Source organism: Bos grunniens, chromosome 23 (genome assembly GCF_055505025.1).
Source record: "Bos grunniens cultivar Pamir isolate PY7600 chromosome 23, Bosgru_T2T1.0, whole genome shotgun sequence".
In the NCBI taxonomy this organism is placed as follows: domain Eukaryota; kingdom Metazoa; phylum Chordata; class Mammalia; order Artiodactyla; family Bovidae; genus Bos; species Bos grunniens.
The window spans coordinates 53,318,811-53,331,415 of NC_141187.1; the positions used below are offsets into that span (position 1 = coordinate 53,318,811).

General features: G+C 62.8%; 1 protein-coding gene and 1 long non-coding RNA gene across 8 annotated transcripts in view; one reads left to right on the plus strand and one right to left on the minus strand.

Moving 5' to 3' along the window:
- Window positions 1–418: 418 nt before the first annotated feature.
- On the minus strand, window positions 419–11,554 carry FOXF2 (forkhead box F2). 2 transcript variants are annotated; one of them, XR_015152884.1, is made up of 4 exons: window positions 9,980–11,554; window positions 6,930–7,192; window positions 4,882–5,107; window positions 419–1,889 (listed from the first exon to the last, which is right to left on the minus strand). XR_015152884.1 is itself a non-coding variant. In XM_086370941.1 (2 exons), the coding sequence occupies exons 1-2, from the start codon at window positions 11,148–11,150 to the stop codon at window positions 7,026–7,028; spliced, it is 1,338 nt and encodes a 445-aa protein (XP_086227067.1). In that variant the 5' UTR covers window positions 11,151–11,554; the 3' UTR covers window positions 6,332–7,025. The 2 variants fall into 2 exon arrangements, 1 of the variants encoding a protein (XP_086227067.1); XM_086370941.1 differs by lacking the exons at window positions 419–1,889; window positions 4,882–5,107 and having other exon boundaries at window positions 6,332–7,192.
- A 177-nt stretch (window positions 11,555–11,731) lies between these two features.
- The window catches only part of LOC147347873 (uncharacterized), a 43,554-nt gene continuing 42,680 nt past the window's right edge, over window positions 11,732–12,605 (plus strand). For all 6 annotated transcript variants that reach the window (XR_015152886.1, XR_015152890.1, XR_015152887.1 and 3 more), the window contains exon 1: window positions 11,732–12,105. This is a non-coding gene — a long non-coding RNA (uncharacterized LOC147347873). The remainder of the gene's footprint in view (window positions 12,106–12,605) is intronic.

Consider the following 12,605-nt stretch of genomic DNA (forward strand, 5'->3'; position numbering starts at 1 on the left):
TCAGAGAGTCGCAGGGAGGTCCCAGAGGAGGCCCTGATCCAACAGGACCGGGATCCCTAAAGCCCTGGGGCGCCTGGGCCCAGAGGCAGACAAAAGGACAAGGTCGTGAACACGCAGAGAGGAGGCGGCGTCTACCCACGTGGAGGAGCTTCAGGAGGAATCAGCCCCTGGAAATACCTGGCTTCAGGGCTCCCGGCCCAGGACACTGAGAAAATTAACGCCTCCCGCTTAGGCCCCCTGATCTGTGGCCCTCTGTCACCGCTGCCCCCGCAGACGAGGGCAGAAGCCTCCTAACCTGCCCTCTCGGGCCCCACACCTGGGCCCCCGTGTCCTGCTCCGAGCATCCTCGGGGGCAGTCTGCCCCCTGCAGCTCTACCAGGCCAGGAATCCGTCTCCCACCCGCCCACCCTGTGCGGGAACCGGCTAAGCCCCTGCAATCACCCTGCCGCCCCCAAACCCGGGACACGGACCTGTGCCCTGCTGCCTGTTTAGGACACTGAGACCCAACCACCCCAGTGCTGCTGCCTCAGCCCGGCGGCCCTCTCTGCCTGCCTCTGCTCGGGGCGCACACACGGACGCCGAGAGGAGAAGCTGTCTGAAGACCTCCGGGGCACGTTCTCCTGAGCAGGTGAGCTTCCTCCACAGGCGATTTCTGGGGAAGCAAAGGCACCGGGCTCCTCCCTGTCGCCTGGAGCAGAGGGACGGTCCGCACGCGGGCCAGCCAACCGTGCCCTCGAGGCTGGGCAGCGACGTTCCCTGGTGTTGCTGGGCGGGTTCTGACCCGGGTGGAATCCAGGCCGCTGCCTCGTGCCTCTCGAGCTCGGGTCCTGATGTGAAGGGTCAGCCCGACAGGCCCCTCCCAGAGCTGCTCTCCCCCCTGCAGGGAGCACCGAGCGCTCAGAGGTGGGGGGTGCAGAGCCCACGGGGACCTCGGCCCTTGGAGGAGCAGCCCATGCCCCCACCCCAAGTGCCATGTGTGTCTGGGACAACTGTGGGTCCCACCCTGGTTCCAAGCTGTGGCCTTGCCTCTGGCAGCAGGTCGGTTTAGCCTTTGAAAACAAAAGTGACATTGAAAAGAGGCTGTTTTCCTGCTTCTAGAATCAGAGGAGGGGAAATTCCTGTCTTTAGAGAAGGAAGCCTCAGAAGGCAGTTATTAAACTGCTGTGGTCAATTTGGAGACTTGGAACGACAGCAGGTGTGATGCAAGGCTGGGCTTCAGCTCTTGGGCTGGAAGCCCACTGAACAAGAGGCGGCGTGTGAGCGCGTGTCCACGTCTCCGTGTGTGTCTGCGGGCGGCGTGTGAGCGCGTGTCCACGTCTCCGTGTGTGTCTGCGGGCGGCGTGTGAGCGCGTGTCCACGTCTCCATGTGTGTCTGTGGGCGGTGTGTGAACGCGTGTCCACGTCTCCATGTGTGTCTGTGGACGCATCTGTGTATGGGTGACCATGTCTGTCTGTCCACCTACATGTATGTGCATGTGCGTGTCTGCCCACTTAAGCAGGGCCTCTGGCACTGGCCCAGGCACCAGGCTCTCCCAGTCAGTGCTGGGTCCCCCACTTGGCCCTGATGGATGGAGTATTATCAGCGCACAGGGCCTGGGGGCCCTGCGTCCCTCCAATCCCCCATTGGTGCTTCCCTCCTACTCAGGAGGAACCAGGATCACTGATTCCTGTGAGGTTACACCTTGTGGCCACGGGGTGGTGACCCCTTCCCGGTGTGGGCTGGGGCCAGAGCCTCCCATCCCCCTACCCGGTGCTTCACGCCCCCACCCAAAGCTGCCGGGGGGCAGGCAGTGTGCCAGGCATGGCACCGGTGTGGACACCAGCTAAACACAGCTGGATGGCCGTCTCCGTCTGAAACCCACGACGATAAGGCCTTCCTTAGAGGGTTTCTGTAAAACATAAACAAGATCGTGTTCATTAGCGGTTGTCAATCCCACCCGAGCCGCAGAGGCAGCTGGGGGCCATCTGAGGACCGCCGGGGCCAGGCCCCCCGGGAGCCGACTTCCCTGGCTGGGGGTGACATGCATGGCGTTCAGAGCTCCCCAGGTCCCCACCAGGAGCCAAGGCCACCCACTACTGTGGTGGACAAGTCACCAAGTAACAGCCATTGACTCGCTCTCCCTGGACCGAATGCCAGCCTGGTCACTTCGAATTTCAACCCAGGAAAGCAGTTCCTGATGGAGGTTCTTCTTCTTGAAGAACAGCCATTAGTGGGGGTTGTCCTGTGGTTCAGCCACTCACCCCCCCACCACATTCTCCTGGTGGTTCAGATGGTAAAGAATCCGCCTCCAGTGCAGAAGACCCAGGTTCGATCCCTGGGTTGGGAAGATCCCCTGGAGAAGGAAACGGTAACCCACTCCAGTATTCTTGCCTGGAGAATCCCAAGGACAGAGGAGCCTGTAGGCTGCAGTCCAAGGGGTCGCAAAGAGTCAGACACGACTGAGCAACTAACACTTTCTACCTGTCAGTGCTGGGGTGGATGGAGTAAGGAAGACCATGGTGGTGTGGTCACACGGGGGAGGGGAGCCCCAACGAAGAGACGCCCCCTGTGGCAGCTCAAGCCCCCACCCCCGTCTCTGTGCCCTGCCTCTCCCTCCCCTGTGGTGGACAATGTGGGGTGACAGGATGGGCCTGGGGCCACGGTGGGGAGAAGCATGGGAAATGGACTGGGGGTCCCAGGCCACGTCCCAGCCATGCGAACGACGGCTATGGCAGAGAGAGGCTCCCAGACTCAACAAAGTGGGAGCAGCTTGTGACTCTGGGGAGCTCTGCCCGTCCCGGGCGGTGCTGAGCTGTCGGGGGTCAGGCCCCCACACCTCTCTTGTGAGACAGCAGTTCCTGGGCTGAAGGGGGCCCTTCCGGAGGGGACACTTGAGGCACCTCCTTCAGCACCCACTCCCAGACCCCCTCCTCACTCTCACACACTCAGGCCGAGACCCCCGGGACTGGAGCCCTGAACACATGCCAGTCAGTAGCCGCACACTCAGGGCTGAACTCTGAAAGAACTTCCAGCACTTTCATTTTCTCCCAAATGAGCTTGGCATCCGTGAGCTGTGACCCAGCCTGGCCCGGTGGCTGCATCTGGGGTGTTTTCCTTGCTCAGATAGGATTTCGTGGAGGCAGTTTTGGTAAAATATATTTCCGCTCTGATAAAATATATTAAAAAACATTTCCATGCTCAAGAAGCTGCTGCCTGTTCTGAATTAATCACCATTATGCTCGCTCAGTCACTAGGTGACTAGGTAGATAGGAATCTACAAGGGAGGTTTTCTTTCGGGAAGGAGGTGCTAATTCCATCTAATACCTGAAGATTTTCCTGGAAATCAGACTTCCACTTTCTAAAATGTAAGTCGAGATGATTCTCCCCAAATGCTCTGACCGTTGCTGCAGCAGTTGAGAAGCTTTGAGCATGAACAACGGGAGAATCCACTTACGTGCCCAGAATCCTGGCAGAAGTCAAGGAAAGCAGAAGACCGTGGGCTTCACAGTGGTGCCTGTGGTGGCCGCAGGACGCCATGGGCTCGGAGGACCACAGCCCTGCCTCAAGGCTGCTCCGCTCCTGTCAGGACGGGAGCTCCTGCGAGACAGAGCCCCCTCTGCAGACTGCTCCCTCTCTCCCACCCCTGCCACTGCTACTGCCTGACCCATCTGTGTCTGGGGGTCACTGAGGGGACCTTTACCTTCTCTCTGTTCCACCCTCTAAAGATTTTTATCACCAACAAAGGAATTCCTTTTCCTGCCTGCTTTAATCACCACTGCTGTCTGTCTGGAGAGCTGTGACGTCACTAACCCAGACTCTCGGTACCGAGGTAGAGAGGCCTCAGTGCTTCCACCTGAGCTCTCTGCAGAGGTGACTAGAATGGAATAGGGCATATCGTGGCTTTGGATAAAAAGGGGGTTTCCACTTCCTTGTGCAGGGCTCAGCTCAAAGTTAGGCCTTACATTTCCCAGGGGCCAGTGATCCATCAGAGACATTTCTGTGTGCAACCTGCTTTCAAAAAGCCTTCTCAGATCTTTGCCTAACAAATTAACGTACAAGCCTTAACACCCACCGTCTGAACCTGTAAAATCTCTGTAATTCAGACTGCACTGCTGGGCCTGTGGGTCTCAAAGTGTGCTCCTGGACCCACTCTGCCAGCATCACCCGGGAGCTGACTGGGGATGCGGGCTCCTCGGACTTATCAGAGTCGGGGTGGGCCCAGCAGCCTGTGCTCCATCAGCCCTGAGTGACCGATGTGGCCACCGCACCCGCGTCTGCAACGCCAGACAAAGGAGCCTCGTCAGTGACACTGCTGTCACTGGGCTTCACCGTGGTGGGCTTCCCAGGGTCAGCCTTTTTTTCAAAGTGGCACCCCTGCGTACAGCCACGCAAAAGTGTTATTTTTGCAGTGACATTTGCTCACTTAGTGTCTTTGTCACATTTTGGTGATTCTTATGCTATGTGAAACTTCAGCATTAGTATTTATTATTCTTATGTGTATCACGGTGGTCTGTGATGAGCGGTCTTTGATGTCACTGGGATACCATGGCTCACTGAAGGCTCAGACGAGGTTCAGCATTTTTAACAATTATTCGTTTGCACTTGGTTCTGGCTGTGCTGCGTCTTCCGTGCTGCATGTGGCTTCGGTGGTTGCCCCACAGCGCATGGGATGCTCCCGGACCAGGGATCAGATTCCCGTCCCCTGCATTGGCAGGCGGATTCTCAACCACTGGACCACCAGGGAAGAGCCGGGGTCGAGCATTGTTAGTGATAAAATGTTTTAAAATTGAGGTCTGCACACTGCTTTTTGGACACAGTGCTACTGGCCTCTTGACAGGCCCCAGCAGCGTGCACACATGACTTTCGCCTGCCCTGGGAAACTAGAAGTTTATGTGACTCACTGTATTGCAGCGTTTAGTTTAAGCCGAGCCCACTGTATCTCTGAGGTCTGTCTGGGCGGATCTGCGACAGGACCGGCGTCCTCACGTCAGAGGAGTCGGAGGAAAAGCACCAAAACGGCCACTTGGGGCACCGCGGACCCCGCATCCCAGGCGCCGGCCGGCTCTCACCACGAGGGGGCACGCTGGGCTCGCCGGGCCGGCCGCAGCCCTCCTCGCACGTCATTCTCTGTATAAACAAGTTATGTGCAAGTGTTTAGGATATAAATTACGACCATGCCGGCTGCCTTGCAAGGAATGTAAACACAGCACTGTGGTCGGAGCAGACTCTGAAACTGACTTCATAATTTATAGCAGGCCCCCGAGTAGCTCAGAATAAAAGGGGGAAAAATCCCTATTTAACTGCAAAGATGATAAAGCAGACACAAAAAAATGTTTAAATCACAGCAAGATTTTGGAAAATATGGAAAGGAAGCCTCAGGATTAGGCAGACAGTTAGGACTTTGTAAAACAAGATGTTAAACTGAGACTGTCTTTGGACTGAAAACTCACTCGGCATGCAAAAGTCCCAGGGTGGGAGATGTCCACCCTGGGGTATCGGGGGCCTGGTGACTGACCGGGGGACAGCTTGCAGGAAGTGGGAATCCAAGGTGAGTCCTCAAAGTGGACTCAGCACCTGGAGAACCTTTGCCTCGCTCAGGGGTCTGCAGGCTGCTCCTTAGGGCTGGCCGGCACCAGGCCCTCTGCCCAGGCTGGTCTCCTCTCTTGGTCCAGAAGTTCTCAGCCCGGCCTTCAGCATCTGTGACTGGGAAGGCCTGGAAACCAAGCAAGAAAGGAAATGGCCAAGAGGGAATCCCAAGGGAAACCACGGCTCCCTGGAGAAGGACGGATGGGAGCAGAGAGGCAGACCGGGGCGGCACGTGGGCGCCGACCTCTGTGCCCCGAACTGGGGGTGGACACATGCCTCATCCTGCTTCTGTCCCTGATGCCAGGACTGCCCACACCCTCCTCACCTTCCCCTCCAGACACAGGGATCTGACGGCCACCTAAGGATGCAGGGCCTGTGTCCTGGGCACCTGCCCTCTGCTCGCAGCCGGAGGAGGGCAGCCCAGCCCAGCCGGTGGGGAAGCGAAAGCACGGTGCAGAGGCCGGGCACTTGGGAAGGACAGCGAAGGGCAGGGGCGCCTGGCTTTCCTTTAAGCTCCTTTCACTTTCTGGCTTCGGTTTGGCCAGAAAGAGCGAGGGTGAAGCAAAGAAATAACAGAAAACGTTTCTTCTTCCCTTTCTCTCCTGAGAAGACCCGCAATCAGAACCTGGCCTGCGTTACTCAAGGCACAGACCCCACACCACGCCAATTACACAGCTTAGAAAAAAATCCTGCCCAGTGTAGAGTTGCATCATCCTGGCGATCAGATGCCCATGGAGGAGAGAGGTCCCCCCCGGCAACTATTTGTTATATACATTTTATTGAAAAAATTGTACATCAAAATAGTTTGGCAAACTGTAAAAGTATACATAAGTGCAAATATATCCTCCTTTTAAGATACAAGCAAAGTGTGAGTATACACGAAGATCATAAAAATATCTTTAAACTATGGTGGTAGAAAACAGCCTTGTAAAAACGTTGTATTGTCACAATACTGGAGACCACGTTTCTTAAACTAGACACATCATTGCTAAATACTTTCTTGATAATGTTCTTTGGCACCTGGATCCAAAGGTAGTGTTTGGCAAAATACAGCTCTCCCACTGAGCCAGGCAACAAGATGAGGCTCTCTTGGAATCTTGTGCTGGGCACTGCCTTTTTTAAAAAAAGAGCACACACATTTTCCATAGACAAAGAAAAACACACACACACACACAGCCCGTCTGCCTGTTTCAGACCCTGATTACTGAAGGCAATGAAGATCCCAGAGTTCCACGTCTGTGTTTTCTGCGTGGTAAGTTTTCACCATCTCCCGTCGCTGGGAGCCTCCGTGTGTTTGGGGCATTACCTCACCGGGGGTTGTCCTCCTACCAAGAGTGGACAAACATCAATGCGTGACGCTCACCTGGGGTCTCCAAGTGACTGGCGTGGCCACGCTGGGAGTCCACCTCGGTCATCGCCCGGGGGGCAGCGGGGGCCTGGGCCGGCCCCCGCCCTGCGTTCACATGACACAGGGCTTAATGTCCTGGCAGACGCTCTGATGGTGGTGGTGGTGGTAGTAGGGGCCGCTGGCAGAGGGGTGGAAGGAGGAGATGCCGTTGAAGTTGAGGACGAAGTCTTTCCTGTCGCACACAGGCGTGGAGTGGTGCTGGTATCGAGGGAGCCCCACTGAAAGGGGAGAGAAGAGAAACGCTCTTCAGAAACGTTTGTTCCACTAGGGCACGGCCTGTGATTCTTAAAATTGTCCTTTAACATGCATCTCTTTGACTACAAGCGGGTGGGCCTGTCTTTCTATTGCTGAAAACCTGGGAGAGGAAACCCAGCCCCAGAATGTCTGAGTGTCAAGCTTTGGCCACAGGATGACTCTTGGAATTCCGGTTTGCTATTTGGTTTTGAGGGGCCCACAAACACGGAGCACAGGCCGCTTACCCAGAAGCCAGGCTCTCGTTCCTGAGTTCCTATTAATCCTGGAGGCCGGAGGGGCTCTAACAGCCACCGGCCCGGGCCCTGGGCACTGGCCCTAGGGCTCCCAGCCCAGAAACACCACGGGCTCCCTCGCTTCTGGTTTCCAGCCCCTGCCCCGCATTATTTCCCAAACAACTGATCGCCAGGCAGTGGCAGGAGGAGCGGAGGGGGCAGAAAACACTGGCGGGGAGAGGGGCCGGGAGAACGCGCCCGTCCCGGGGTCGTGCCTCTAGACAGGGGAGAGCCCAAGGACAGGGCCTGCCCTTGGGCAAGGGCTCGGCCGCGGCCCCTCCGCCGCGCCGGGAGCCCCTGGAGCGCCGGGCCGGCCCGTAGCCTCTTCCCGGACCTGAGGCCGGCCTCCTGTCGCCGACTTTTGCTTTTGCTTTCTCGGCGCCTCCGGCCCGGGGGCGCGCAGTTGGCTGGGGGTCCAGGGGCAGGCCTCTCAGGCCCCGCTGGGCTAGGCCTGCTCCCTGAGGGCTCTCCAGCCTCCCGCGCTGGGGAATCCGCAGCCCTCACCGGTGCCCGGCGGGCGGTTCTCCGCGCGCACACCCTACCCCGCGGCCCGGCGCCTCGCCGGGTCGCCCTGCGCTTGCGGAGCCGCCCGGCAGCCCCGTGGCCAGAAGCTCGGCCCATGTTCGGCGTCGGGCGGCGCCGACTGCGGCCCACCGCGCGCCCAGACGCGAGTCCCTGCGGCCGCGCAGGTGCTCCCGCCCCCAGGCTAAAGCACCTGGCGGCGCCGCTTCCCGCGGCTCTAATCCGCGGCCCCCTGTGGCGCTTCGATGAGGCCGAGGCCGAGGGGCCTCCTCGAGCACGCCGGCCTGGGTCTTCCGGGGCGAGCTGGGTGCGCGCTCCGGACTCTTTCTCGGCCTCCCTGCTCCACTCGCAGCCCCGGGTTCCTGAGGGACCTGGCCCGGGAGACGGCCGCCAGGCCGCGGGGAAGAGCGTTGGCGGAGGCGGGGGTCAGGGCACTGGAGGGGCGGTGGGGGTGAGGAGGGCGAAGCAGAGCGTCCAGGCTGGCCAGGGACTCCTCAGGCCGCAGACTCGGCCCGAAGGGCGCGCGAGCCCTGGGGCTTGGGAGGCGGAGTCCCTTCTCCTCTAGAGGGGCTGTGCCCGCCGGTCTCCGCGCTTCTGGGACCTGGGCGCGCCTGGTGTGCGGGGCGGGACGAGGGTGGCCTCTCAGAATGGTCAGAAAGCTCTGTCTGCGCGATTTGGAAAGTTTAAGGAAGTGTTTCAGGCCAACAGCGAGGCCTCGGGGTGCAGGTGGTGGCCTAGCGGGCGGCCGAAGCGGGGACCCGGGAGGAGAGGCCGCGGCGCCCGCAGGCGAACCGCTGGGCGGGAGAGCGCAGAGCGCGCCGCGCGCCCGGCGCTGATTGACAGCCAGTCCGAGGGGGTTAAAGAAAATAAGAGCGGAGGGTCGGCTGTGTTGGTTACTTGTTGAAATTCCCATAAAACTGAACAAGACTCCGCTCTCAGTGGGTTGAGTCAGGCTGGAATCCTCTCCGGTGTGGTCCGCCCAGACGGTCTTTGTTTAGTTAACCTCTGAGACCCGCAGTTAAAAGGCCTATTCGGGAAACTTCACCGTCCAGGGATCCAACATCTTTTGCCCATTTCTGGGCTTCCTCTCTCCCTGACGCTCTGCTCCCACGCCGATGCACGAACGTACAGTGCAGGCGTGTCAGCCTGGAAACCCTCTTCCAGGTGCGGTGGGTATGGGTCTGCTCCAGCCCCGCTTGCCCTGCACACCAGCGTGCCGCAGAGGGGTTAATACGAGGTTTATCTCCACGGTCCCCATAAACCTGGCTAAATATTCAAATTCCCTCCTCCACCCCGTCTGCCCCTCCCACCTCTCACCGCCTTAGGCAAGTCAATAAATTTTCATAATCTGCAACCAGCACGGTTTACACCAGCAACACTGCAAGTGGGGCCCAAGGGCAGGCCTTTCTCAGGGGAGCCCCCTGGGCCCTGGGGCCTGTGGGCCTGGGCCGCACCCGTGTGTCATCGACTTGGGCCCACTGAGGGGAGGCCGGGGCGCCGCTCCTCCCTGGCCACATGTCCCTCCTGTGATGGTCCCCCGGCCCCTCTGTTCCTGGAGGCCCTGCCTCCCTGCTCCGCACACCTCTCAGCAAGGCCCAGTGCAGCCTACCCCGTGCCCTCCTGGGGACACAGCGTTTACTCTCAGGTGAAAGCACAGCAAAACCGACTTTAAAAGACAAAAGAAAGCAGCCACGGCGCCCTGGCCAAGGTCCCCTAAGGCGCGAGCCTTCTCCCTCGGGCAAGCCAGGCCTGAGCCCTGCAGCCCGCGGAGACTCTGGACACCCGCGCTTCCTTCCCTCCTGGAGGGGTGGAAACTCCGGAGGCCCGGCGGGGGCCAAGGGTATGGGGGAGGCCCTGTCACCCCACCCTCTCCAAAAGGGCGCCGGCGTTGCCCAGGCCTCGGCCGCCAGAGCCGGGAGGCCAGAGGCAATGGCCCGCGGCTAGGCAGCACGTTACCTGGGAGGTCCTCGCGGGCGTTTTGATGCAGGTAACTCTGCTCCAGCGAGTAAGAAGACATGCTGCTGTGCAGGCCTGCGGGGGCTGCAGGGGTGCTGCCCGGCGTCAGGGCGGGCGGCTGCTTGAGGTAAGGCGAGGCGCCGGGCGAGCTCCAGTGCGCCGCGGGGCTGGTGTAGGGCGAGTGGCACTCGATGGCGCTCGCCACGGCCGGGGACGAGGGCACGGGGCTGCTGCTGCTGTCCGGGCCGTAGTCCCCGCCGCCGCCGCCGCCGCCGCCGCCAGCCGCGCCGACGGCCCCGGGCCCGGCGGGCACCGGGCAGCTGGCCATGTAGGTGGAGCCCGGGTTGGGCGACATGTGCGGGACGTGGTGGTGGTGGTGGTGGTGGTGGTGCGGGTGTGCGTGGCCCGGGGCGCCGGCGCCCGCGTCGTAGCCCGCCGACATCATGTCGAGGCCGCCGTAGCCGCCCTGCCCGTGGCAGCCGAGCGGCGCCGACGGGGGCGCCTGGAAGTCGAAGCCCTGCGGCAGCAGCGAGGCCCCGAAGCCCAGGCCGCTCACCACGCGGTGGTACATGGGCTTGAGCGCCTGGCACTTCCGCCTGAAGCCGCGCGGCCGGCGGCGGAACGAGCCCTCCTCGAACATGAACTCGCTGGCCGGGTCGATGGTCCAGTAGTGGCCCTTGCCCGGCCGCCCGAGGCCCTTGGGCAGCTTGATGAAGCACTCGTTGAGCGAGAGGTTGTGGCGCACGGAGTTCTTCCAGCCCTGGTAGGCGCCGCGGAAGAAGGGGAAGCGCGCCTGCAGGAACTGGTAGATCTCGCTGAGCGTCAGGCGCTTGGCGGGCGAGCTCTGGATGGCCATGACGATGAGCGCGATGTACGAGTAGGGCGGCTTCTCCGGCCGCCGCAGCCCCGCGCTCGCCTTCTTGGCGCCCCCGCCGCCCGCGCCCGCGCCCGCGCCGCCGCCCGCGCTCTTGCAGGCGTTCGGGGCCGCGCCGGCCGAGGAGGCGGCCGAGGACGAGGACGAGGACGACGAGGCGGCCTCCAGGGCGGCGGCGGCGGGCGGCGGGCTCATCAGGGCGGCCTGCAGCGCGCTGGGGCCCGGGCTGCGGGCGCGGCGGAGCGGGGCCGGCGGCGGGCGCGGCGGGGGTGGCGGCGGCCCGCCCTCGGAGGTCATCGGGCGCCCGGGAGCGGGGCCGGGCGGCGGGGGCGGGCCCGGGGCCGGGCGCGGGGGCGCGGGAGCGCGGGCGGCCCAGAGGCCGGGCGAGCGCCCTAGCCCTCCGCCCGGGCTGCAGCCGCAGCCGCTGCGAGCCAGCGCCTCGCCGTCGCCTCCCTCAGCCCTGCCGGCGCTTCTGGCCGAGGCCGCGGGCCGCCGGCGGCGCCCGGCGCATCCCTCCCCGGGCCTCGGGCCCGGCCTGCGCGGCGGCCTCCGGGCCGCGGAGCCGGAGCGGCCGGGCGGCTGCGCGGGCGAGCGGCGACCGCGGCCGGGACCCCGGGGACGAGCCCGACGTCTCCCCTCAGGAGCGCGGCTCGCTCTGTCTCTCGGACTTCCTCCTCCCGCGCCTCCCCCGTCCCCCCACCGCCCGCCCCCTCCTCCCCGCCCCCCCGGAGGGCGCGCGGGGCCGGCGCTCACTCCTCCCCCCGCCGCCGCCGCTCCCTCGCTTATCTCGCTCCTGGCTCTCCGGGGTCCCCCTTGGCCTTTTAATGCCTCTGCCGGGCGCTCGCCCTGTCCCCCACCCACCCCCTTGCAAGCCTAGGGATCGCACCCCGGCTCACATTTGCCTTGGAAGACACCGCCGCCCCCGCCCCGCAGAACCCGACCACCTAGACTTTAGGGAACCTCCTTTCTCTCTGCCCCCGACAGCACCCCTGTCGCCCATCCCGGAGCCAAGCGCCCCCGGCGGCGCGGCCCACCCGGCTCCTCCCCTCCCCTCCCTTTCCCCTCTCCCCCCACCCCCCTCCCCCGCTACCCCTTCCCCCCGCTTCCCCCCCTCCCCGGGCCGGTCCTCTGCCGAGTGTGCGGCCGCCGGACCTCCGTAGCCGCTGCCCCTGCGCCCGCGCCGACGCCGTCCGCCCGCCGCGATCAGAGGCTGCCGAGCCCCCGCCGCGCGCCGGGCGCCCGACGCCCAGAGGTAACGCGCCGTCCCCGCTCGGGCCCGCCCTGCAGCCCCCGCAGCGGCGGCCAAGGCCGAGGCCCGGCCCGTGGAGAGTCTCCTTTCAGGTCGGAGAGGACGCCTGTTTGCTTCTGTCCCCACTTCCTTTCGTTCCCACTTGAGAGTTTGTACAAAATGCAGGAAGAAGGCCCTGAGGAGTGACAGGACTGAGGTGGCCGGGTTTGTTGTCTGTGTCGAGGCGGGGAGGCTGCTGTCACCGGCTTGACACCCCGGGCCCCCGCGCCGCCCCCGCCGGCCCGCGAGCCCCCTCGAAGCTGCCCCCCAGGGACAGAGCTCCACCCAGCGTGGCCGGTCCTCTCCAGCTAAGCAAGAGGCAGGCCGGGACGCCCTCCCAGTGAGCCTGGACCGTTAGTTTCTGGATTACACGTGCAGGGACTGGGCTGGAAGGGGGGGCCGGGGTCGGAGGACTGGGAGCCGTTGGGGCCACAGAGGGATGATGGGGGTGCCCGGAGCGGGTG